At 37.2% G+C, this 27,945-nt stretch overlaps 1 protein-coding gene across 3 annotated transcripts in view; it reads left to right on the top strand.

The window, feature by feature from the left end:
- Positions 1–27,945, top strand: part of Sbp2 (SECIS-binding protein 2) — a 320,992-nt gene that overhangs the window by 26,881 nt on the left and 266,166 nt on the right. For all 3 annotated transcript variants that reach the window (XM_090411737.1, XM_090411736.1, XM_090411738.1), the window contains 3 exons: positions 2,044–2,168; positions 6,426–6,624; positions 16,424–16,544. In XM_090411737.1, the coding sequence (XP_090267863.1) occupies positions 2,044–2,168; positions 6,426–6,624; positions 16,424–16,544 (445 nt within the window). The remainder of the gene's footprint in view (positions 1–2,043; positions 2,169–6,425; positions 6,625–16,423; positions 16,545–27,945) is intronic.

Genomic DNA, 27,945 nt, shown 5'->3' with positions numbered 1-27,945 from the left:
ACATCCAACATTCCTTTACAGTGGAGAGAAGGCCTGAGAATACCAATATCTCTCCCCCCCCTCCAAAAAAAAACAAAAAAAAAACAGATAGTAATATAAATAACTCATAAAATTACAGAGGAATCGCACTACTTTCTGTTACACTAAAAATCTATAACAGATGTTTCTAAACTGAATTGTATCATATCTAACCCTTCTGCTCAAAAATCAAGCAGTTTTCCTGAAAAATGGACATGTTATTGAACACACCCACTCATTAGGAGGCTTCTGGAAAGAGATAAAAACTTCATTAATTTCTCAAAACCTTCAATTTAGTCAATAGACAAAGGATGTTCAAAATTCGTTCTTAGTTATGGCATACTTTTGAAAATAATCGAAGCATATATTCTTATTATTACCCTTGACTGTATTTAAGACTTACAGGAAATGGGTATGAAATAACTTGAATATTTGGCAGGATAAACCCATGTAAGCAGTCTGCTTTGCAGATGATGTTCTAATCAATTAACATTATATACAAGTCATATACACAAGTCAATATACAAGTCAAACAGCAACATCCTCAAAACAGGCTCTTGGGGCACACTCCTAGTGACTTTCTTCTTCTGGGATATCACTTCCTCATATACAACTCGGAAGTTAATAACAATGTAAATTTTTTGTAGTACTATCATATACTGTACACCCTTTGAGGGTACATGGCAGGAATTTGATGATGATGATGATATACAACTTGCTGCTAGTGTCAGCAAGTAAATTCAGAATAAATTCTTTATGGAACATTTATATAAAGAAAGTTCAGACCTTTTTACTTTGGCTAAATATGAACAGATCTGATAGCCTCTGGTTATCCCCTATTGGAAATATTATTGTATCGCTCTTCTAATAATTCCTAATTGTGTGTGTGTGTCCCCTGTGGGAAATATTATTGTATCACTCTTCTAATAATTCCTAATTGTGTGTGTGTGTCCCCTGTGGGAAATATTATTGTATCACTCTTCTAATAATTCCTAATTTTATTTATATGTATATTTATTTTAAAAAATTAATTAGGAATTTTATTGATGGCTTGTTGTCCTATTTGAGTTATGATGCTACTCTTTAAAATTCTTTTGTTACTTGCATTTTAATTGTTCCATTACTCATTATAATGGTGATGCCTTCGATACTAAGGGGAAAATTTTACATGCATTAAATAATTTTACATAAAGTTTTCTGTCTCTAATTTTTAAATTCCTCTCTTTGAAGCTGCCTTACTAATACCATCTCTCCTCACCTTAGTTGCTATACTACACACTTCTTTCCCAATCTCACCACACTCATTTCCCTGTTCCTTACTCTGATTTTCATTCCATACCTTTCTCATCCTCATTCTCATGTATTATATCACTTGATCTTGACATCATCACTTTCTTACATTTGCATCCATTTTTCACTTGTCTTACAACCTGCTTTTCAGTCTCCCTCAGATCTTTAGCTACAATCCCTACAATCCTTGATTTTGTGTGCTCTCAACAAACAGCATTTGTTCCATGTCCAATGCCAAACCTATTAAAATGCAGGCCTTTTCCTTAACCATTTTACTTTTCCTTTAAATTACATTTACTCCATTCAGTCATAAATAGTCTTTCAGAAAATACTCTTGGGGAAGCATTTTTTATATATTTTTTTATTATTATTTGTCACCAAGGGAGTCCAAAGACTCATCGAGGGAGGGCATCTACTCTATAACTCTGTCTCCACCACTCACAATCCACCAACTGACTGCAACTACACCAATGCCATCTATCACTGACCACTACCACTAGTATTTCCACAGACAGTCACAAACATCCATGCCCATGGCAGGACTCAAACCCTCAGCCTTTTGGCTGGGGAGTAGATTTGCTAACCACTCGGCCAGCCAGGCTGGTCAAGTTGCATTATTAATTTTGAAAAACTGTATTTGCATTGATCAATTTGTATTTTTAAGTAAATTTTTGATTCGCATCGCTTTCCAAAAAAAAAAAAAACCTTGAAGTTTAAACTTTTTTTTTTGTTTAGAAATCAACTCTTTCTGTAGATGTGGCTCCCTTTTTCCCAAAGAATTTTAGAGAAAATTATGATGTAAATACCACTCACTTGCCTATTTCCAGTGCAAGCATAGCTCATAATTTTTACCCACCAAGGTAAATCAACTAATATTTCTCAATTAAAAATTTAAACTTGTTTATTGAAGACTTTCTTGGGTGTGTTGAAATTAATTTATGGTACTCTATTACAAAAAAAATTATACTTTTGTTTTCATGCAATATATAATATAAAAGCATCTTACTAAAATTATACTTAGTGTGATGAGGGGGGTGGGGTTCTTTCTGTCAGGAGTGTCCATTCATGCATAAACAATCTCTAAAAATGCTAATTATGACCAAGCTTGACAATACTTGCTTCACTTTCAAGTACTTTAGTTTATGAGGTTCACTGGAAGATATTCTCCAGTTTGTTGGCTTTTATAGATTCTTCGAAAATATTCTTAGCACAACTTCTATATCTGAGGAGATTTTGAACATTGGAGTCTTGCATTCTGTTTCATCTTTTCCACTCGCTTGTCACATTTCACTCATGTTCTCTGCCTTGCAGTTAGCCTTGCCTCAAAGGTAGTCTAGTTACCAGGAATTGCATGTTGCTTTCACTTTTGTAGACTTCACAGCCATGCCGTTTTTTGACTTATCACTCTGGAGTCCATGTTTGGGGCTAGGTTTGTCTACTTTATTTTTTTTACACTTTCTCATTCACTCCCATTTTTTGCTGCTGTCCAAGAAGCATTTATTTATTCTCTCATTACATGATTGTTCATGTATGCTATCACAACTATACAGGTAATGCATAACGATAACATGCCATGAGTTAATGGTAAGTCATGTTGCTAAGTTGTTGCTTACTCTTCTTTTTGTAAGAATACAGATGGAGTATAATTTTTTGTATGTAATAGTAAATTCTTACAATTTTTTTTTCAGTGACTTTGATGTCAGGTTATAGGTACAGGTGCTTAGAGACCATCTTTCTTAACCTTTTTCAATTTATCTTGGTCCTTTTGTAATGGAGCATAATGCAGTTTAAGGTTGGTGGACCTCTTAACATTGGTGAACCTCTAAGTGAGTGCATCCTCAGGTTTATTAGTATCTGTATCATCTGGATGTAATGCAGCATTGCTAGAATGATTTAGTGAATTTCTCATTCTTCTGTATTTTTGCATTAGCAACTGCAGGTTAAACTCAAATTCCTTATCTCCATTGAAATGAGATCTATCATTTCATTCTGAGTCGTGATTTCATTGAATGATATATGAAGTACTAGGTTCATTAAGGTTAACATGTTTGTAAAGTGGAACTTTTTACTGTTGAAGTCTTTTCACTTGTAGACTTAAGTGAAAATTCCTTCTCTGAGTTGGTATGTTGCAGTGAGTAAACATCTTTCTATTATTCTCCTTCATTAACAGTTTGCTTGTTTTATTTCATCACAGTATTAGATCTATTATAATAATGGATAATAATGTTACAGGGTTTGGAAGTTTGAAATCCAAAATAGCCTACTTTTGATTTGGAAAGTGTTGTTCCATTCTTGTTGACCTTATGTCCTAAATACACAGCATTTCATAAAGTAATTACATTTTGAACACTTCAAAGACAGATTTGCTTCCAATTATATATTTGGTTTAATCCTTTATCCAAGTGTAAGCAAACAAAGTTTGTGCCTGAAGTATTTTCAGGACTCGGGCAATTCATGGTAAAGGTGGTATAAGTTCTGATCACTTGCCTTAGTATCCCATAATGCAAAGCACATCTCTTTACAGACATGTATACCGCTATGCATTAAGGGAAAGGTCACTACCCGGACCGGTTTCAATCTTTATTGAAGTCTTGTCACTGGGAGCCAGATCTAGAGGTGGTGATACTAAGGTGGAAGTAATGTAGAAGTCATATCACCATATACCAGTTGCCAAAAGGTGTCAACACCTTATTATTAAAATTCCCTGGATTAGAGATAGTTAATGGAAGTTTTTTCACTTGGCTATGCTATTAATTATATACTTGGTTTAATAATAAGGTGTTGACACCTTTTGGCAACTGGTATATGGTGATTTGACTTTTACATTACTTCCACCTTAGTATCACAACCTCTGGGTCTGGCTCCCACTGATGAGACCTCAATAAAGGTTGAAACCAGTCTGGATAGTGACCCTTCCCTTTATACATAGCAGTATACATGTCTGCAAGGAGATGTGCTTTGCATTATGGGATACTAAAGCAAGTGATCAGAACTTATACCATCTTTACCACGAGTTGCCCCAGTCTTGAAAATACTTCAGGCACAAACTTTGTTTGCTTACACTTGGATAAAGAATTAAACCAAATATATAATTGGTATCACAGCCAAGTGAAAAAAACTTCCATCAACAGATTTGCTTCTGTTAGTTTACTTACTACTATTACAAACAAGAGAATCCATTCACTTAGAGTAAATTAGCACATCATCTTGAAACACCAGAAGTTCTTTTTCTAAACATTCAGCTAGTACTGAGTTCATTAGTGATTGAAATGTCCGAGTTGAATTCCTTGCACATTGAGGCATTCTGCATAATTGATATTTCTGCCACCTAGAAAATACAAAAAAAAAAAAAAAATTATATATCTTAATTAAATTTAAAAATAGTAGCCTGAGTTTAAATCAAGCTTTGAAAAGTATTGGGCTCCATCAGTATTCATTAATAATTCATTAATCTTGCACAAAGGACAGCCAGTAGGTTTTCTAACTTTGTTTACTGCTATTAAGATGGATGTACTCCGTGCAAGCTTCCCATTGGGTTAGAATCCTGTCACTGACTTGAGGAGCTTAGGATCTTTCTCAGACATAGCCAAGTTAGCTGGTCTTGGGCATGGAATGCAGAGTTTTTCTCCCCAGTTTATAATGGGGTTTTTCATCCCTCAAGCAGGCAAACCAGCCTTGAGAACTCAACACTTCTACAGACATAGGATATATACTGGTAGGTATAGGGCTAATTACCTTATCCTCATGTACAATTGCGGTTAAATGAATAGAAAAGCCCTGACACCACATGGTAAAAAGAGGGGAGAAGAAGATGGACCTTAAATTTCCATTTGGTTTTTCACTATTCCAATTTCTCATCATAAAAGGCTAGCATATTGCTAAAACCAGAGCGCCCTTCACAAATCCATGTTGACTCTCACAGATAACATGACCCTCATCTGCCCAATGCTGTATATGGTCCCTCACTACTTTCTTCAAGATCTTACTAACTACTGATGACACAAACTGGCCTATAATTAGACCCTTCCAGTCTGCTACCGCCCTTATGCAATGGCACTATCTTGCCTTCCTTCTATTCCATGGGCACCTTTCCCGCAGCCAGACTTGCACTGAAAAGCCAGATCAAAGGCACTGTCAGTTCTCTAGCACATTCTCTCAAAACTCATGGTGAAATACCATCCACTCTCACAGCTTTGCTGACATCCAGAGTACTCAGTATTTGGAATGCACTCTCCTCCTGCACCTCTAAACCTCGAACCTGCTCTATCCCGTTAGTCTTCAAATTGACTCCTCCAGAATGAAATACTCTAATAAAGTGTTCATTGAGCAATTCCACTATGTCCTCTGCATCAGTCACTCTATTCCCATTTTTATCCCACATTGTCATTCTTCCAGAGTCATTTCTCCTCCTACTGGCCACATAGCTAAAAAATTCTCTAGGATTTTCCTTTGATCTAAGGGCCAATCTTTTCTCATATTCCAGTTTTGCCTTTCTTACCATACTAGTCACTCTTCTGGCCTCTGTCTTATATTCTTCATGCATCTTCTCTTCACCTGTCTCCTTATATCTCTTCCATAGCCTCTTTTTCGCATGCAGTTCATGTTTAATATTGTTTGTCATCCACTTTGATGAAGGAGAAAAGTGTCCATAAACTTTTTTGAACTTTGAAATAATTTCTTTTCCTGTTAGACCTTCTTTTACAAAGAATTTTATAACCATACGATACTCAATTTTATCCATTTCAAGGGATACTGACAACACTTTTGCTTCAGAAAGCTGTATAAAACAAACTACTTGGTAGAATTACTTGCAATTTCACATGGATGCTTATGACAGATGTACCAACTTAGAAAAAAAAAATCTTGCCGATAGTGTTGCCATCTATGGTCGAGGCCGAGAACTTTTCATACACCCTCGTACATGTTATGGCTGGTAAGGTAGTTAAAGACAAATTTCGATTATTATATTATTTTATAATATGTTACAAGCTGATATAAGATGTTTGTAATACACATTGTATAATATCAGATTAGCACCTATCTGAAAATTATTATTTTAATTAGAAGTCTTTTGTTATGATCTTAAGTTATTAATCAGACTGTTACTTTTTTTAAAGCCTGGTAAATCATGAAAGGCAGTTGTATATATCACCACTTGATGTTTCTCCTGACCATTTACACCACAGAACAGAATCATATGATTCCCGTACTGCTCGGGTCCAGCAAGTTTATAACAGACATCCTAAACAAAAGGTAGCCAGTAACCCTAGACAAGTTACTCAAAAATCATTTACAGCATATAGCCCAAGTACAGTGGTAAGTTATATATGTGTTACATAAATTTAAGCCTTATTCTACTATTCTTAATCCATTCTCTAATAGTGAGACACCTTTTGACAACTCGTATACCTCTCCATTGCTTCCACTTTGGTATCACCACCTGTGGGTCTGGCTCTCTGATGAGACCTCAATAAAGGTCGAAACTGGTCTGGGTAGTGGTCCTTCCCTGAATGCATAGCATTATTCATGTCTGCAAGGGGATCTGCTTTGCATTATGGGAGATATAAGACAAGGAGTGATTAGAGCTTGGTCCACCTTTACCACGAGTTGCCTCAGTCTTGAAGATACTTCAGGCAGAAATTTTGTTTGCTTACACTTGGATAAAGGATTAAACAAAATTTATTATAATCTAACCAAGTGAAAAAAAAATCCAACATTATTTATATGTAGATTCTACATTGTTTAACTTCATATTTGTACATACATAGTTACTAGTTTATTTTTGTACTTTATACGTAGGTACAATAAGCTATGATATTTTGGATTAACCATCTTTCAGCTGGCTAGAATGGCAAGAAAGTTTACTATTTTGCTAATTCACAAGCTTCCACCAGACTTCATTTTGTTAATTATATAGGTTTAAAAAAAAAACGATTTCAGTAAAGAAACAAGTGCTGTTAAATAGAAGAATAGAAGCATGTTTTTAAGATTGCTAATGTAGCAAGTAATTCTCATAAGGATAATTAGTAATTAAAATGTTTTATCAAAGAATCTGAAAGCTCAGCACAATTATAATACTGTAGTGTTTTATTATTATTATTATATATATATTTATTATCGTCATCATCAGCCATTGTCAATGCACTGCTGGATGAAGGCCTTTCCAAGATTACTCCAAAACTGTCTGGTCTGTCCATGGCTCTCCTTTCCCATGTCATTCCTGCAAATCTGATGATATCATCAATCCACCATGATTTAGGTCTGCATCGCAGTAATTTTTCCTCTCTTGGAATCCAATTCAGTACTTCTTTTGTCCATCGTTGATCTTGTGTTCGAGCAATATGCCCAGCCCATCGCCACTTCAGATATTTCACTCTTCCTATGATGTCAGATATTTTGGTTTGATTTATTATCCACATATTCCTTTTGTGATCCAGTCTTGTGATACTAAGCATACTTCTTTCCACACTAAATTGTGTTGTTCTTAATTTTTGAATTTCCTTTGCATTTAGTGTCCATGTTTCAGCCATATGTCAATATAGGAAGAATACATTGGTTAAAAACTTTTCTTTTCAGGCATAATGGTAGTTGACTTGAATATTGAATGTAATTTTCCTGCTTTACACCAAAGCATCGTGCATCTTTTAATTTCATCCATGATATTTTGTTCCATTGATATTTGATATCCTATGTATATGTAATGATCTACTTGTTTAATTTCATCATTATTAACTTTTATTATTTCTGGTTGGACATAGCTATTGAACATAACTTCCGTCTTCTTTAGGTTTATCTTTAGGCCAGCTGTTTTGCTAGCAATTTGGAGTTCTTGGATAATTTTCTATAGTCTGTAATTCATGTAATTCTGTAAGTCTGTAATTCATGTGCAGTTGAAGTAAAGATCTTCCATTTATCTTCAGACCTGTCCTTTCCCAATCAAGAAGTTTGAAGATTTCTTCTAGGCATGCCGTGAATAATTTCAGAGATATTGTGTCACCCTGTCTTATATGTCTCTGTATTTCCACAGTAGAGATGTTTAATTAAAATGAAATATATATTGATCTTTAATTGGCCATGATTTATAAACATCTAATACCAACAAGTTTTGCCGATGGGGCTTCCAGCTTCTTTAGGTCTTATAACGGTAAGAGAAAAAAACAACAACTCAAAGTGGCTAGTACAGAGAAAATGGAGTAACACTATCGTATAAATTAAACATTAAAACAGAATGCATAACATTACATGCATGGAGCGTGTTGTGTTAGTCACTGTTATGAGAGCACATTCTGTAGTTTTGAGCGAAATTAAATTCTGGCAGACTGAGTGATCTTATTAAGGTTTTCCATATGTCAGCTATTATCATTCCCTGGTTTCTGTTAAGATTTTCTACAGAACGGAGGACTACAATGGCTTCAAATTTCTACAATGAAAATCTTCTAGGTAAGGCATGGAGCTGCTATCCCAATCAATGGGATATTGATTGGGATCAATATCCCATTTATTAACATTTCCTATATGTTCTCGACATCTGTCCTATATAGTTTAAACCACAAGCACATAGAATGTTGTACACTCCACTTTTGACGATCTTAAAATGTGATGGACAGACAGTCTTGACCGGTTTGAATGCAACTCTGATGCTGAAAGGTTTAAAAAGTTTTGTGATCTTTTTGGACACTGTACCTGTATAAGGAATAACTATGGATGAACTGTATTGAGTGATGGTTTAAACCTCACTTAATAGTGAGGTTTAAATAATATATTCTCCTTGGATAGCCATTTTTTATTAATGTCTCTGATATATGAGTAATTTAATCATAGAGTTCTTTTTCTTCTGAGATCATGTTCATGGCCCTATTTTTGAGCATATATATTATGCTGAGCTTCTTGGAAATATGGTGAGTTAATGTGAAATGAAGGTAGCGTCCAGTGTGTGTGTGTGTGTGTTGGTTTGCGGTAGACTGTTAGTTTGATATGTCCATCTGCCTAGTTTCTTGATTAGGGTATCCAAAAATGATAGTCAATTATCTTTTTCCAGTTCCAAAGTGAATTGTATTTTTTATGAAAAAAATTAATTTTGGTTAAAAAGTCCAAAAGAGCTGTTTTTGTGTCCCTCCAAATTATGAAGACATCGTCTACATATCTCCACCACATTAAAGGTTTTGGGTCTAATTTTGAGAGGATGTCTGTTTCTAGCTTTTCCATGAACAGATCTGCACAGGGCGGTGAAAGGGGACTGCTCACAATTAAGCCATTTAGTTGCTCATATATCGTTTCATTCCATTTAAAATAATTAGATTTAAAGCAATGACGAAATGCCGGACAGCCCCATTGGCAAAACTTGTTGATATTAGATGTTTATAAATCATGGCCAATTAAAGATCAATATATATTTCATTTTAATTATATGTTTGAATGACTAAATATAATCTAAACAATGAGTAGAGATGTTTCTATTGAAATGAATTGCTACTGTGGCATTGATGTATGCTGATTTGATGGTCCTGACGTATGGCTCCTCCACTTGTTGGTTTCGTAATGCTTTAAGTATTGCACAAGTTTTTACTGAATCAAAGGCTTTCTCATAATCAATAAAACCAAGACATAATGGTAACTGATATTCATTACGCCATTCAATAATCTGTTGTAAACTTGAATATGGTCCATTGTACTAAAACCACTTTGAAAGCCTGCCTGTTCTTTTGGTTATGTTAGGTCCAGAGTCGTACAACACCTATGACCTAAGACTTTTGTAAACCACTGATAGTAGACTGATGGGCCAAGTCTTCTACCTCACCTTTTTTATGTAGCAGAATTAGGGTAGCCTTCTTCCATGTTCTTGGTACATCATTTTTCATCAGGCATAAAGTAAGTAGTTTTGCTAAGAGTTTGTAGATAATTTCTCTACTGCTTTTAGAAGTTCAGCTATAACTCCATCCTCATCTGCAGCTTTTCCATTTTGCAAGCTTTGGATAGTCCACATAACTTCCTCTGGTAGAATCTGTGGTACTTGAGCTATTTTGTAGTTGTCTTCTTCATCATCCTGATATAATGCTGGGTAAAATTCTTCAATTCTTTTTGCTATAGCATATCTATCTCTGGTTATGGTCCCATTTTGCAGTTTGATTGTTTGCTGTTTTGCTTTTTGAGACTATGGTCATTTTCAATTGTTTGTTGTATAAATTTACAACTGAATTTTCTTAATTCTTCTTTGATGTGTTTTCTGATCGTTTTGCACAATTCAGCGTATTAAATTTTATTTTATAGGTTATTTGATTGTTTCATTTCTTCATCAGCTGTTTTATTCTTCAGAAATTTTGTCTTGTTTCTGTTCTGTGGTACCAGCTATTTCAAGTGAGCATTGTGAAAGATTTTGGGTAATAATGTCATTACTTTCTGATGGATCAGCATTGTCATCTATAATAAAATTTTTAAATCTATTGTTTAGTTCATGTTGGAATATATCTTTATTAATGTTGAGTTTGCATACATCTATGTTTTGCTTTGATCTTTGAAACATTTTCTTCTTTCTTTTTGGCAGTTTATTTGAATCTTACTGCATAACCATACGATGTCACTTCCAATGTTGAAGGTGTTTATAACAGAGCAGTCTTGAAAGATGATTTTCTTATTGCTGAGAATAAAGTCTAATAAAATTAGTTTAATCCTTTATCCAAGTGTGAGCAAACAAAGTTTGCCTGAAAGTATCTTCAGGACTGGGTTAAGGTGGTACAACACCAGGGCAACTCGTTGCAAAGGTGGAGCAAGCTACCAACACTCCTATCTCAGTATCTCCTATAATGCAAAACACATCTCCTTGCGGATATGTGTAATGTTATGCATTAAGGGAAGGGCCACTACCTAGACTAGTTTCGACCTTTATTGAGGTCTTTTCAGTGGGAGCCAGGCCCAAGTACCAAGTGAAAAATAAACTTTCAACATCTTTCTCTAAATCCAGAGTAATTTATTAAAAAAAGGGTGGCACGCCATTTGGCAACTCCTATAGATAGAGATGACCTGCTAATGCTTCTGCCTGGTATCTCTACTTGGGCCTGGCTCCCACTGAAGAGACCTCGATAAAGGTCGAAACTAGTCTGGGTAGTGGCCCTTCCCTTAATGCATAACATTACACATATCCGCAAGGAGATGTGTTTTGCATTATAGGAGATACTGAGATAGGAGTGTTGGTATCTTACTCCACCTTCGCAACGAGTTGCCCTGGTGTTGTACCACCTTAACCCAGTCCTGAAGATACTTTCAGGCGCAAGCTTTGTTTGCTCACACTTGGATAAAGGATTAAACTAATTTTATTATACTCTAACCAAGTGAAAAATAAACTTTCAAAAAAATGAGAATAAAGTCAATTTCACTAGTTTTGCCATTTGGACTTTTCCATGTCCACTTCCTATGTGTTTTTTCCTTGAAAAAAGAATTCATGATGTGCAGGTTTTCTTTTTCTGCAAATTCTATTAATCTTGCTCCTCTATCATCTCTCATGCCATATCCAGAAATTCCTATTGAACTCTCATTTGATTGTTGTATACCAATTCTAGCATTAAAGTCTCCCTTCTATCATGATAGAAGGCTTCACTTTCTTCATCAGTATGACTTATTGTTGGTGCATAGACTTATATGGTCTTAAGAGTGTATCTTTTTGAGATTTGAACAACAATACTTGCTATTTGATCAGATATACTGTCAAATTCTATTATGTTGTTCTTCAATTTTTTGTTAATCATGAATCCAACTCCACTGATTCATTCCTTATCTTGTCTTCTATAACATAGTATGTTTCCGATTTTTAATTGAAGAATTTCTTCACCATTATGTCTGACTTCACACAGTCCGAGAATGTCCAATTTTAGCTGCTTTAGCTCTTCAGTTAGTTCAGTTAGCTGTACTTCACTGTTACAGTGCTATAGTTTAAAGTTCCAAGCTCTAGTTTCCATTGGCAGCATAATCTGGTTACCTGGAGAATTCTTAGCACCCTCTGCCTTCGTGTTTAACTGCCTGCTGCCGTAGGTGGTAACAATCTGGTCTCCATGGAATGAGGGCCATTTTATTTTTGTTTGATTCATCTCGGAAGACTAGGCCATAAATTCACCATGCTGGTCCTCTGCAGGTTGGTGAATGGCAATATTTTCACATAGGATCACAAGTCCCAAAACCAGTGGTCCACTGCTCTTTATTCAATTTGATGCTCTCAGTAGCCAGTGGGAGCCCCTATATATATAATAGTGTCTTGCATTAAATGAGACAGTATGCCTAAAAATAATCGGAATAAGTGAACTTGGTTGCATGAGGAGGATGTAATGTCAGGAATAGAACTAGAAGGATATATAATTTTCTGGAAGGATAGAAATGTGAAAAGAGGAGGGAGAGTCCTGTTAATCATTGCAGAGGAATTGTAACCGCAAAGTGTGGAAGTTGATAGTACATGCACAGATTTTGAATCTGTGTGGTGTGAAGTTTAAATAAACAGGTTAGTATATCTGATATACTGTTATCGGCCAGGGAATTCAGAGAATACTGATTGTGAAATGTTTAGGCAAATTAGTTGGGCATGTAAAAAGAGGGTGATCCTGATGGGAAACTAATTATAGGAATATGGACTGGAAGGAGGAGATAGTGTATGGGAACAAGGTGATTGAGTTTGTGGAATTTCTGAGAGAGAAGTATCTTAAGCAGCATGTGATTGAAGCAACTAGAGGCTTTAATGTTTTGGATTTGGTGATAACTTCACAAGATGTAGTTGTTAATGAGGTGTTGACACTGCCGCCAGTTGGTGAGAGTGATCATGACATGCTTGTTTGGGAAGTGATGAAACAAGAAAAGGTCACTGCCAAAAATAGATACTTGTGGATGTATAAAGTAGGTGATTAAAGGAAACTCTGTAGTCAGTTAGAATCAGTACATTGGGTAGATGAGCAGAGTGGAAAAGATGTTGATGCATGGAAACTCAGGTGATTAAAGGAAACTCTGTAGTCAGTTAGCATCAGTACATTGGGTAGATGAGCAGAGTGGAAAAGATGTTAACGATGCATGGAAACTCCAAGGCAGTATCTGATAAAAACAATGTATGACTGCATACCAAGGGTTAAGCGAGTGAATAGAGCAGGAGTGAAATGGATGAACAGTGAAATTTAGCAAGCTGTGCTGGAAAATAAAATGTTATGGAGGAGATACAAGGCAGTTGGTGGTGATTGGACCCATGAATAGTATAAAGTGCAGGCTAAAAAGGTGATGATCATGGTAAAGGAAGAAAAAGTGCAGTGTGAGAAGAGATTGGTTGCTCAGGCCAAGGTTAACTCAAGGAAATTTTTCTGCTACATAGCAAGCAAGAGGAAGAATAATTATAGCAGATTAACATTAGTGGATATCATAGCAGCAGACTAACAACTGCATTGGATATAGTGGAATTTGAACAAACGCTTTATCAGTGTATATCATACTGGTGTAAATGATGCGGTGGAACATATAGAAGAGAGCAAGTATTAGGAGAATTGGAAGTGAAAGAAACAGAGGTGTATCAGATGATGGTTGGGTTAGATGTGAATAAGGCTGTGGGAATGGATGACATATCACCATGTATTCTTAAAGAATGTGCACCACATTCCTTAAGAATGTGGTGCACATTTCTTGTTGGCTATGCCTCTGACCTAGTTATTTAATGAAAGTCTTGCCGTGGGTAGGGTTCCTAAGGAGTGGAAAGAAGGCGAAACAATACCACTTCACAAGCATGGTTCTAAGACAGATGTCTTAGAACCATGCTTCTCCAACTATAAGCCAGTCTCTATAACTGCAGTTGTGGTCAAGGTGTTGGAGAGATTGGTAAGGAATAGAATACAGGATTGGGTTGATGGACATAGCATTCTTTATGATGGTCAGCATGAATTTGTAAAGGGTAGGTCCTATTTCAGTAATTTACTTGCATTTTATGATAAGGTGACAAGTGTGTTAGATAAGGGAGAATCGTATACAGTGATATTCTTAGACTTTGCAAAAGTGTTTGATGGATTACTGCATGATAAGTTGGTATATAAGTTGCAGAGGATGGGAATAGATAGTAATATTGGTTAGATGGATCAGAGATTGGCTCTCTGAATGATACCAGCAGGTTCTGTATGATGGAGCAGTGTCTCAAAAAAGGAGGGTAACCAGTGTCATGCCCCAGGGTTCTGTACTTGGGCCCCTGCTGTTTAGTTGTTTGTAAACAATATATCATGTGGACTGACTGGGGATCTTCAATTATTTGCTGATGATGCAAAGTTAGGAAGAATTACAAGTTGCGCTGCTGATGTTAATTCCCTGCAGGAAGATTTGAATAGACTTTTTACTTGGACAAAAGAGTGGGGTTGTAGTTTTAATATTAATAAGCGCAACTTGTTGCACTTTGGAGTGTAGAAATATAAGGCTGCGTACTATATCGATGGTGCTGTTCTGCAGGAAGTGGATGAGATTAGAGATTTGGTAGTTATGGTTGACAGTAGACTGAAGTTAAGAGGGCATATTGCTAGTGTTGCAAAGGCTGCATATGGTAGTGCTGCTATGATAAGAAGTACTCTAACATGCAAGGATAAGGAAGTGGTTGTGCCACTGTATAAGGCACTGATCAGACCGCACTTGGACTATTGTGCTCAGATCTGGTCACCTAGTTTTCATTGTGATGTGGAGACATTGGAGAGGGTCTAGAGATGAGTGAAGACAATATCGCTACTTTGGAATGCTGACTATGGAGAGAGAGAGAGAGAGAGAGAGGTTGAAGAAATGTGGATTACAGAGTTTGGTGGATAGGAGGAAGAGAGATGATATTATTATTATTCATGACACCTCCAAGGAGTCCGAAGACCTATCGTGGGGGGGACATCTACTGTACAACTCTCCGTCTTCACCACTACACTGAACTTCTACTACCAATCATCCACATTAACGCCATCTACCACCCACCACCACAACTAGTTGTGGTGGTGGGTGGTAGATGGTGTTAATGGTGATTGATAAAGGTGAGTGAGCCAATCTCATATGGAGGTAGCAGAGTTTTTTCTCCTGGAAACTCGACTTTTTCATCCTGCATACAGACAAATCAGCCCTTCAGAACACACGCAGTTTACAGGCAAAAATACTAGGACATCTACTGTACAACTCTCCGTCTCCACCACTACACTGAACTTCTACTACCAATCATCCACGTTAACGCCATCTACCACCCACTGCCACAACTAGTATTTTTGCCTGTAAATTGCTTGTGTTCTGAAGGGCTGATTTGTCTGTATGCAGGATGAAAAACTCGAGTTTCCAGGAGAAAAAACCCTGCTACCTCCGTATGAGATTGGCTCACTCACCTTGGATTGAAAAAGCCCATATAAAGATCCCCCCCCCCCCCGTCACGACAAGAATCAAACTTAGGTCTTTTCCAATCAAATGCACAATGTACCGTCATTCTTCCAATTGCGCTATGGAGGCAAACAAATGATAGAGACATTCAAGTTAGTGAGTGGATTTTATCAGATTAATCCAGAGGGGTTTATAAAACTAGTAGAAGTTGAGGGGGGGGGGAAGAACCAGAAGTCATTCCTAGAAGTGTAGAAATCGTGAGGAGCATATTTTTTACATGGAGAATTGTCAGTGAATGGAACGCATTACCAGAATGTGTTGTTAATTCAAAGAGTGTTAAGGATTTTATGATTCTATATGATAAATATGTTGTCGGTTGAGTGAACCTCCCACGTTGAGTCTGTCAACTCCATGGAGGGTGTAGTAATAATAATAAATATTTCCTTTTGCTTGCATGCTCAACCAGAAGATTATTTATTTATTATTATTATTTTCTTAAATACTCAGTTCTGCAAGTAAGCATTTAGAACATTTTTTTGAAAATATTGTTAACATGGTGATTTTGCTAGCTTAATAACAGTGAACTGTTTTTGTGTTTGGGTTTGCAAGTCATTGGTATATTATTTAAAGTCAAACTATTCAGTTTTGTATATTGTTTCCGGTTTGTATCAAACATTTTATTGCATTTATTAATATTAATGTAAAAATCTGAGTATTGAAGTTTATGTATAATTTGTTTTAGCAACTTACAAATATAGTATTATTTATTTATTATTACAAGGCTAGAATTAAAGATGATAATGGAAACTGCCCATTAATTACATCATCAAATTGTCATTGTGATACTTTTCAAGACAATGAATTAGAGTGTAAAATAACTGCTGCCCAGAAAAATAAATCAAGTAAGATTTAGCTATTTTATTTAATTGTTTGCCTGTTTTTTTACCCTGCTAAATTTAAGTCTTTCATTCATTTGGTAATGGTAATCAGAAGTTCATTATGAATGGGAATGTGATAAATGTCAGTTATTTAGCAACAACTGTTTAATGAAAATATTATTTTTATTAAAGACTAAATAATATTGAATAGCAGCACAACAGCTAAGTTGCATAAATTTTTCTACTATTATCAGAAAATTATATAAGGTTTAGAAAAGTTTTTGTAGTTTGTAGATCTTGAAAATTTTTGAAAATATTTTTTTGAATTTTTTTGTGTTTTTATTTTTTTTAAAAAATACCAAAAATACTAGGGGTTTGAGGATACATAGTGGTTGGTCTGCGAATTTAGTGCTCCTGTAAACTTGGTGATTTTTGTCTGTTTTTATTGTGTTTTCCCTTGGAAAATTAGTGTTTTGTAGTATTCTAGTGTACATTTTAGTATTTTATAGTATATGTAGTATTTTATCATATATTTTTATTAGGACATTTTAATATTTAGTATACGTTTAAAATGGCGCCAAAAAAGGGCAAGAACGATAATGCTAAAAAAAGGTACTGCAGGCGAGAACAAGAAGGTTAGCCCTGCCAATGAGGTTATTGTGCATATGGAGGAGGTTAACGAAAATGAATAAACTGCCAAAATAGTGAAGTTGAAGCAGATCATCAGAGAGACAACGCAGGAATTGCAAAAAGTTGAGAGACGTTTAAATGAGCATAGGGAGAAAAAGAAAAATGAACAGGAAAATAAGAAACAACAAAGCAAGGAAACAGGTAAGTCAGGAAATAACGAAAATCAGGTAAGTGACGTTGTTAGTAAAAAGAAAGAAATTATTTGGTATGGTGACTCTATAATAAAACATGCTATAGATGAGAGAGTTATAACATCGAGTTTTCCTGGAGCGAAAATTTAAAATATAACACAACTAATTTAAAAACAGAAAAGAAAAGTAAATGAAATCGTAGTTGTAGTAGGTACGAACAATTTAATTGCTGATAAGTTCAGTATGCGAGAGGACATGAAAGGGTTGCTGGAAGAGGTGAGAGTGAAGAGTGGGAAAGTGAAAATCGTTAGTATTTTACCTCGCTATGACAAAAATGAATTAAAAAGAAGGGCTATGATGACAAACTATTCGATGCATAGGCTATGTAGACGAATTTGAGGGAAGATTGGATTTATATAAGAGGGATGGCCTACACCTGAATTCGTTTGGTATCAGGAGTCTGGAAAAACTAATAACTGGTATGAGACCTAACACAGAGAGGCAGGGAAACTAAATTATAAAGGGAGGAATGGTGTGAATGTGAGTGTAAGAGCGAAAATGGTATATAACTGTGTTCATGATGGGAATGGGCTTTGTCATGGAAATGTTGATGAGGTGAGAATGATTTCGGGTTTCTGTTTGTATGGTTCAGACCCATCATGTGTGTGCAAAGATGTCTACATGTGTAAGGCATTGCAGAAGAATAGAGATCTGCAAGTTGTCCAATTGGGTCAGGTAGACTGCAAACAAGACTATACTAAAGAATGTTCTTTAGTATAGTCTTGTATAGAGGGGGAAGCACAGACATAACAGGTAGACTGTTATGTCTGTACACGAATGCTAAGAGTATCAGAAATAAAGGGGTAGAGTTTGTTGCCTTAGTCAACATGTTGCAACCTCAGAATTAGTGAGACCTGGCTATCAGAATCAGACCTATTAACTGGTATCGAGTGTGATGGGTACAATATTTTTAGGAAGGATAGAATGGATAGCAGAGGAGAGGACGTTCTGCTAATGATATTGGTTGACTTAAATCCAGTTAGAGTTGAGACCTATGAATGTAGTAATACTACTAACAATATTTCATGTGGCAGTGAATTTGAAGCCATCTGGTGTGAAGTGGAATCGAACAAGACAAATTACATTGTGAGGTGTTGTTACAAACCTGGTGGATCGGTTACTGGTGATGAAGAAATGCATCACCAAATAGAAAAGGTGAGCGTGAAAAACATACATTTACTAAGGGAATTACATTACATTTACATAATGGGAGGCTTTAATTATCCAAATATTGATTGGGTAGCAGTAGAATCTCATGAGAAGAATGAAAATGCATTTATTAAGCTGTTGCGGGACAACTTCCTCAAGCAGCATGTGACAGAAGGAACTCAAGGTCAAGAGTGCTAGATTTGTTTATAGTGTCAGAGGGCGTTTCAGTTAAAGATGTAACTATTCTGCTTCCATTTGGTGACAGTGATCATGCGGTACTCACTTGGGAAGTGACTGAGTTTATGAATGTTCCATTCAGAAAAGGTTACATGTTGAACTACAAAGCAGGAAATTATGACCAACTGAGGAGTATACTGAGTTCAGTGGAATGGGATTGGTTGCTGGATGGAAAGGATATCGACAGTGTATGGGGAAGCATTTAAACAATACTTAAATGATGTGATATCGGAATGTGTCCTGAGAGTTCGAAGAATAAATAGAGTAGGAGTCAAATGGATGTGTAATCTTATTAAGCAAGAGATTCGTAAGAAAAGGATAATGTGGAAGGAATACCGTTTGCATAAAGATGACATCTGTTATGAACGTTATAAGCAGCAGGCTAGAATAGTCACAACGGTTGTAACGAAAGCAAAGTCTGATTATGAAAAGATACTGGCTCTGCGTGCTAAAGACAGCCTGCAAGAATTCTATCGATATGCTGCAAGTAAAAAAAGAAATGAATATGAAAGAATAACTCTTCTAAATCCAGATGGCATGAGGGTTACAGATGCAGAAGAGGTTGTTCAGTTAATGATTGCTCATTTCGTTAAAAGCTGTCAACCTGGTGAACGCAACATTGAGCTTACTGTTACCTCTTCACTAGATGAAGAAACGCAGGTGTGTGAGGCCGAGGTATTAGAGCTGTTGCACAAACTGAATAAGATTTCAGCAATAGGGTCTGATGGAATATTAGCATGTGTGCTAAAAGAGTGTTCAGCTGAATTGATCATTCCTTTGACCAGGATGTTTAATATGAGTCTCAGAACAGGGAAGTTTCCGCAGGAATGGAAAGAATGTATGGTAATTCCATTGCAGAAGTGTGGTACAAAGACCGATGTAGCAAACTATCGACCAATTAGTATCTCAGGAGTGGTGGTGGTGGTGAAGATTTTGGAAAAATTAGTTAGGGCCTGGATTCAGAAATGTGTTGACAGTGAATCTCTACTTTGCAATGAAAAACATAGATTTACTAAGGGAAGGTTATGTTTTAGCAACTTTTGCTAAGGCTTTGACAGAATACAATATGATAGACTGCTGTATTAATTGGAGAAAAAAGGTTTGGGTTATACAAAATTAGCATGGATAAGAGGACGGCTGACTGACAGATATCAAAAAGTGGTATACGGGGGATCTGAGTCTGCAAGGTTTAAGGGTAGGGTTAAGTTTCCTCACTTGGAATAACTCATCAGATGAAGGCTCCGACTCTTATAGGCTGGAGCCAGGAAACTTGTCGAGTGTGAATCCAGAAGTCTGTTTCTTGTTTGGAGGTGATCCTGCCACCTGTTCCAGCAGCGTCCTCAGGAAAAAAGTTAAAAGAAAGCTCTGCAAAGACTGTCATCAACCCATTTATTCAAGTTCTCATCATGCTTGTTCTGGCGGTCAAGGAGTTCCCAATCTCAGACACTTCATATGTCAGGTCTGCGATCGTGCATTCTCTACTGCAGTCGTCCTTGGTGTGCATCACACCTCGAAACATTCACCGAAGCCAATGCTGCAATAAGAACAGAGCGCATCAAAGAATGTTGGACTGCCGAAGAAGAAAAGATCCTCGCCACTCATGAGATCGAGTTGACGGCTCAAGGGATAAAGAAAATCAATGAGGCTTTATTTAAGGCATTCTCATTAAGATCCTTGGATGCCATCAAGTGTCATAGATGTTAAGCCAGTTACAAATACTTCAAGAATTGGCAGCCATCCACCACAGGTAATATCTCCGTATCTCCTGTCCCTGCCTCTCTTCATCTTCCAGCCACCATCTTGCTGTTGAAGAAGCAGCTTTGATTCTCAGACTGACATCATCTCTAGATGATCCTCCTCTTCCAGAATATAACCATCAAATTCTTAAATATCTCATCCAGACTCACCTTCTGGGAATGGATATCACAGATCAGTTGAATGACTACCTGCACACTGAATTCTCTGAACACTTAATGCTTCCAACATCAGCTTACGTCTCATTTTACAATGACTTTGTCAAATAGGAACCAGAGGAAGAGGACTTATGCAGCTATGCAGGCCTTCTATAAAAAGAATAGAGGGCAGTGTGCCAAAACCATCCTTGACGGTGCTTCCCCCTCCACCTCTAGCAGACTTGCATGATGATTTTGTCAAATTCTGGAGTACAGTCTTTTCTGCTCCACCTCCACACTTCCCTGATTATGATGACCAACCTACAATATTGAGGTCTTTCCTGCCCTTCAAATATACCAGCCTGTCTCCATCCAGGATATTAAAGCAGCTCTTCCATCCAATTTCTCTGCCTCTGGACCTGATGGCTTTCCTGCGTCTAGGCTTCGGAAGGTGCCGTTGAAGATTCTTCAAGACTTAGTTGATATTCTTCTTTCCAGTAAAGTAATACCACCATACTTACGTGCTTTAAGAACTATCTTCATTCCGAAGAAAGAAACTTCAAGCTGTGCATCAGAATTTAGACCTATTACCATCTCCCCTGTGTTACTTAGACTCTGTCATAAAATATTAGTTAAACGGCTTCGGCAACATATACAGCATGATTATAGAGAGAGCTTTTGCCCCTTCGGACGGCTGTGACAAGAATATATATATCTTCTCTCTGATTCCCGACGCCACTTACCTCCTGGAAGTTACGAAAGAAAACTGTAAGCAAGAGGGTGAGGAGTGGTTTCTTTGCACGAAGGGTGGTTGAACCATGGAATGCATTGCTTGATGGAGTGGTGAGAGTGAGAACGGTCATTGAGTTTAAAGAGTGGTATGATAGACTTTGTGTTTCTTGGGGGGACCTCCCCTCGATGAGTCTTAATAGACTTTGTATTTCTTAAGAAGGACCTCCCACGATGAGTCTTTTGACTCCATGGAGGCCTGAATAATAATAATAATAATAATATATGGCGTCGCTGGACCTCCTAAAGGCCTTTGATAGCGTCTCCCTTCCTGCTCTCCTTCGAGCGCTGTGTATTGCTGGATGTCCAGAATCCTTTCTTTCCTATGTTATGGAGCTATACTTGGGTAGCTCCATCGCTATCACTACAGGGTCTCCCTGTGCAACTTCTATTCCCGCAGTGCGGGGTGTTCGCCAGGGTGATCCTCTATCTCCCCTTCTCTTTAACTGCGTCATAGATTAGTTTCTTCATTCTCTTCCTAGCCATATAGGCTACTCTCTAGATGCTTCTTCCTTTAATACTATGGCCTTTGCGGACGATCTTATTCTCGTGGCCTCTACTAAGATAGGCTTGCAGAAACTCCTTGGCCGGGCAGTTGACTTCTTCTCTATTCGAGGCCTTTCTATTAATGTAGAGAAGTCCTGCTCTTTATCTCTTGTCCTCTCTGGTCGTGACAAGAAGCTTAAGGTCGAGACTATAGCATTTTCCCTTCACGGAGGGCCATTGCATGCTTTGACCATCCTGGAAGAGTGGAGATACCTCGGTATCATGTTCACCCCAAAGGGAAGGTCTTCTGTCCCTTCTATCCTAGAAGCTGGGATCGCTTCTTTGAAGAAAGCTCCTCTCAAGCTCCAGCAAAGACTGTTTCTCCTTTCCCACTATCTTCTACCTCGCTTTTACCACAAGTCGGTGCTTGGTAGGACATATATCTCGGTACTGTCCTGAATGGACAGGGCTATCCATTCAGCCATGAGATCATGGCTCCGACTGCCACCTGACACTCCTACTGCATATTTCTATGTGAGGGTGAAGGATGGTGGACTTGGGGTTCCATCACTTAGATGGCTGATCCCACACCTGCGGCTGCCAAGAATCGCGCAGTTAGAACTATCTTCTTCCCCTATCTGCAGAGAGGCTTTCTATAGCCCATTAATACAAGAAGACTTTTAGGCGGGCTAAAGGCTGGTCCCATTATCAAGGTACTTTAATCGAGTCAGTACTCGCAGAACACAAGAGATGGGCATCTCTGTTGCACTGTTCTGTAGATGGTGCTCCTTTAAAAGAGTCATATCTGGTGCCTCCCCAGCATGATTGAGTACGGGATGGCACCAGACTCCTCCCTGGGTTCGAGTATATTGACCTGTTCAGGACTAGGATCAATGCCCTGCCTACTTGAGCCTGCACAGCTCGATGGGGGTAGTGATGACTCCAACTGTAGGGCTGGCTGTCACTACGGTGAGACATTGTCTCATTTAGCCCAGTGTTTGCTTCCGCACCCATGGGGTCCGCGTGAGGAGGCATGATGCCGTGGTCTCCATTCTGAACAACTGCTTTAAGAACAAAGGTTGGGAAACTGCGGTGGAACCACATTATAGGACCTCTGCGGGTTTGCGTAAGCCAGACTTAGTGATTAGAAGAGTTGGTGATGTTTTGGTAGTTGATGCCCAGGTGGTGGGAACAGGGCACCCACTAGCCTATAGCCATAATAATAAAGTAAATTATTATAAAAATAACCAAGATCTAGTTAGTAAGAATACAGGAGGAACATGGGGCAACTCCGAGGTTTACCAGCACCACCATCTCTTTACATGGCATATGGAGTGCAGATAAGTTATAAGGACTTAAAACAGCTTGGGCTTATGCAAAAGGATATAAAAGTTCTTTCCTTAAGAGCCCTACAGGGCACACTGGTGGCATGCCATTGCCACTAGAGAATGACTACAATGATAACTAGAACAGGCACAGGGTAAAACACTTGTAAAGGCTTTGGCCTATATCAAGTCTGGATGAGATGTCTGGGTGTGATGTAAGGGTAGTACTGCCCACATTTTTTTTTTTTTTAACCAGTACAAAGGTTAAAAAAAAAAAATAAGTGGTTTACCACAAGGATCGGTGCTTGGTCCACTGTTATTCAATCTGTACATTAATGATATTGGGAAGGATTTGACAAGTGACATACAGCTATTTGCTGATGATGCAGATAGGTAGGGTAATCAGGAATGCTGCTGATATGCAGTCTTTGCAGAATGATTTGAATAGGCTGGAATTGTGGGCATGGGAAAATGGGTGTCAGTTCAGTGTCAGCAAATGTAAATCATTCACTTTGGCATGATTAGATATCCAATGTCATATTATATTGGTGGGATTAGGCTAGGGATCTTGGAGTGTTAATAGATAGGAAGTTGAAGTTTAGGGGCTAGCAAAAGATTGCAAATACAACTCAAAAGATACTTGTGTAGAGGCTTAAGTGCTGTGAGGACATTATGTTGGAGGTTTAATGGATTTTTTACAACACTCAAAAAGAATTAAAATAGAATTTAATACTTCCTATATTTCGTCCTAGTCACTAGGACATCTACGGGGATTACAAAGACAATTAATGTAACATGCACACAAAAACTTACAATACGGTATTGTAAGTTTTTGTGTGCATGTTACATTAATTGTCTTTGTAATCCCCGTAGATGTCCTAGTGACTAGGACGAAATATAGGAAGTATTAAATTCTATTTTAATTCTTTTTGAGTGTTGTAAAAAATCCATTAAACCTCCAACATAATAAAAAACTCAAAAGATAATTTCAATGCTGAAATGAATGTTCACATGTAAAGATATTTTGCCTTTTTACAAGGCCTTGATAAGACCTGACTTGGACTATTGTGTGCAGGTCTGGTCTCCTGGTTTCCATTGTGATTCTGGTATATTGGAGAGAGTACAAAGGTGAGCGTTAAAAATGATATCAGGATTGTGGAATACTGATTATGAAGATAGATTGAGAATTTGTAGACTGCAGACACTAGCAAACAGGAGAAAGAGGGGTGATATGATTGAGACTTACAAACTGCTGAAAGGGTCATACAGGATTTCAATTGAATGGGATTTTTCAATTTATGAAGGGTGGGGAAAGGACGAGAGGGCATCCTTGGAAGCTGAGAATGAAGGCCACCAAGAAGGGTGTAAGGGCTAGATTTTTCTCTCAGAGGGTGGTGCATGATTGGAATGGATTGCCATTGGATTTTGTGAGTGCAAGCAGTGTGGATGAATTCAAGAATAAGTATAATAGCTGGTTTGTGTAGTATGTGGCCTCTCTCGATGAGTCTGACTCCCTAGGGGTCTCTCTTAATAATAATAAATTGAAAAGTTTAAATCACTGTCATAGGTGGTTTGATCATAATAGTAATTTATGATATTTATGATGATATAAATTTACAAATATCATAATTTATAATTTACGATGATGATAATAATAAGAATATAACCTGCCACATGACAAGCTAGTAGCTAAACTGAAACAGATAGGATTAGATAAAAGACTACTGAGTTTAATGGCTGATTGGTTGTCAGACAGGTATTAGCAGATTATGTATAGAGTAGTGGTATCCAAAAAAGAGGAAGATCACTAGTGGAGTGCCACAGGGATTGTTCTATTTTTGGACCATTATTGTTTAACTTGTACATTAATGGCATTAGGACCAAATTAACTGGACATATGTGCCTGTTTGCTGATGATGCAAAGTTAGGAAGGGCTATGAGAAGTAGAGCAGATGTTTTGGCCTTGCAAGAGGATTTGAATAGACTATTTGAATGGGCAAATGATTTGAGCTATCAGTTTAATGATGCAAAGAAATGGTCTTGAAATTTAGTAGGCAAGGTTGGGATGCAGAGAATAGAATTAATGGAGAAATTTTGAAGGAGATGAAAGATCTGGAAGTGATGGTGAACAGAGACTCAATGGATCACATTGCTAAAATTGTAAGAACATGCCTACCGATTATGGCAATATCAGAAGGACATTGACATGCAGAAGCAAAGAAGTTATGGTTCTCCTCTATGAAGCTTTGATCACGCCGCATATGAACTACTGTACACAGATTTGGTCATCTGGTTTTCAGGGGGATGAAGATGTATTGGAGAAGGTACAGAGAAGGTTTACTAAGATAGTGTCAGGTCTGTGGAATGTCAGATATGAGAAGAGATTGAGGGAATGTAACTTATAGAGCCTGAATAAAAGAAAAGGGGGACGTGATTGAGACATATAAGTTAGTGAAGGGTTGTTAATTTGGAGAAGATATTTCATAGAGTAGAGGGAGGCATGGTTAGAATTAGAGGCCATCCGTGGAAGCTTTATAAAGAGGATGTGAGCAGGAGAGTAGCTTTTAATTTTTCAGGAAATGATAACGTATACTAGAATATTAATTATAAAAAACTTTTATTATCGTCCTATTGTTCGGCACTGTTACATAGAATCATGTTGTTTTTATATAAACATCTTTGTTTTTTGTTTTTTTTTAAATGTATTTATTTTTATGATAATCCTGCCTACACAGTGTGCCCATTACATAATGAGATTGATTTCTTTTTTTTACAGGACAGCTCTTTGAATAAAAGTAACAAATGTGTTTATAGTTTTCACTGGTAGAGTGTATTATAATTGTAAGTGCAACTTTCGAGTCAGACGTGCATCAGTTTTCTTGTGGCAACCGTTGAAGTAAGTGTGTGAGTGAAGCGTGTAATTGCATCATTGGAGCAAAGAGCTGTGATAAAATTTTACTGTAAATTAGGAAAAACTGCTACAGAAGTGTACCAAGACCTAAAAAAAAAAGTTTAAACCAGTTGACTGTCTGAGCCATGTACAAGTGTCCTGCTGGTTAACGTTTAAAGAGGGGGGGAATTCCCTGGAGGAGGAGGATGTATCATGCTGTGGTCTGCCAATTTCTGCACAGACAAATGAAAATGTGGTGAAAGCTAGGTAAATTGTTGCCCATGACAAACAAATAACCACTAGACTACTCACTGTACAGCTTGGTGTTGGTAAGGAAATGGCCAGATTAATCTTAGAAAGAGATTTGCACAAGAGGAAGGTTTGTGCCATCAATTTGAAATTGAAAATTTGACAACACAAATTTTGTGTTGTCAAAATTTCATCCATGGAGTTGATCAAGATCGTGATGTGTTGCAAAGAATTGTCACCAGTGATGAAAGTTGGTGTGTTCAGTTTGATCTGGAAATGAAACACCAGAGCATGGAATAACATGGGGAACATCTCCTCAGCAGAAGAAAGTCAGGTTGTAAAAATCACTTGTCAAGACAATGGTCCTTGTTTTTTTTTTTTAACTGGAATTATCCACTGCAAATTTGTTCCTGAGGGCACCACAGTGAATGGTAATGTAATGTCTGTATGCCCACGTGCGATGTGTCAGGAAAGAATGAGTCAAGGTGAAGAATGAGTTTCATTGTATGATGTAATGCCACCGTTTTGCTTCTTGGAAGCTCAAAGTAACCAAAAAATCATACTTAGATTTCAGAGGAAAGTCGGTTACCTCCCCCTGATTTCTTCCAATATGCAACATGTATGATGTTTTCAGAATTATGTCAGATATCAATATCACAGAGAGACCTAACATTTCTTCTTTTCAAGGGTATATCTTCAAAACAGTTATTCTGCTAACTGGCTGCTAGATAGCATACTGCTCTGAACCCAATAGTAATGCATTAGGAAACTTCTAGGTCAGATTATGAATATGGTTACCACTATTCTGCCAAAATGTAGGGATAACGGTTCACGGACAATTCATCGTGGGGAAAATTCATCATGAGGAAAAATCATCACGGGGGAAAATTCATCGAGATGAAAATTTATTGCAGAAAAAATTCGCTGAAAGCATTATTTGCTAAAAAATTTAAGTCAGTTTGGTTTAAGACGTGTTATGTAGAGGTGTGTGATATTTGATAGTAAATTGTATCTGAGAGATACCGCGAACTCCGATGTTGGTATAGTATTGGTTCAGTTTTTTTTTATTTGTTTCTTTTTTTCATAATTTCTAGATTGTAACTGAAAATAAATAAACCATCATGTATTATATTTTTAGTGTTTTTTTTATCACATTTCAGCACATACTAGTAATGAATGTATCTCTCAGATACAACTGGCCTAAGCTGCAATTTTTTCAACTGCAACCTCTGCAGAGTTAACCTCCCAGCCAACCAGGACGTGTATATATATATATATATATATACATCCACCAAATCCTGGATACGAGTCAGACCACCTGTTGAAAAAACATGGATGTCAAGTGCATTTGACTGTGATATCCATTAGAAGGCGCAATAATCCGTCACACTGACGAGAACACTTAACCATATTACCTCGCATATGTAGCTATGTTCAGTTACCTATTGCCAGAAACGCAGTTGCTTGCCGTTTGCTCAGTAACTGGAATCTAAATTATATTACCTGCAAGTTACATTTATTTTTGTC

The sequence above is a fragment of the Typopeltis vanoorti genome, chromosome 22 (assembly GCF_054136105.1).
Source record: "Typopeltis vanoorti isolate ZY-2024b chromosome 22, IOZ_Tvanoo_1.0, whole genome shotgun sequence".
Taxonomy (NCBI): Eukaryota; Metazoa; Arthropoda; class Arachnida; order Uropygi; family Thelyphonidae; genus Typopeltis; species Typopeltis vanoorti.
This window is presented reverse-complemented; position numbering and strand designations above follow the sequence as displayed.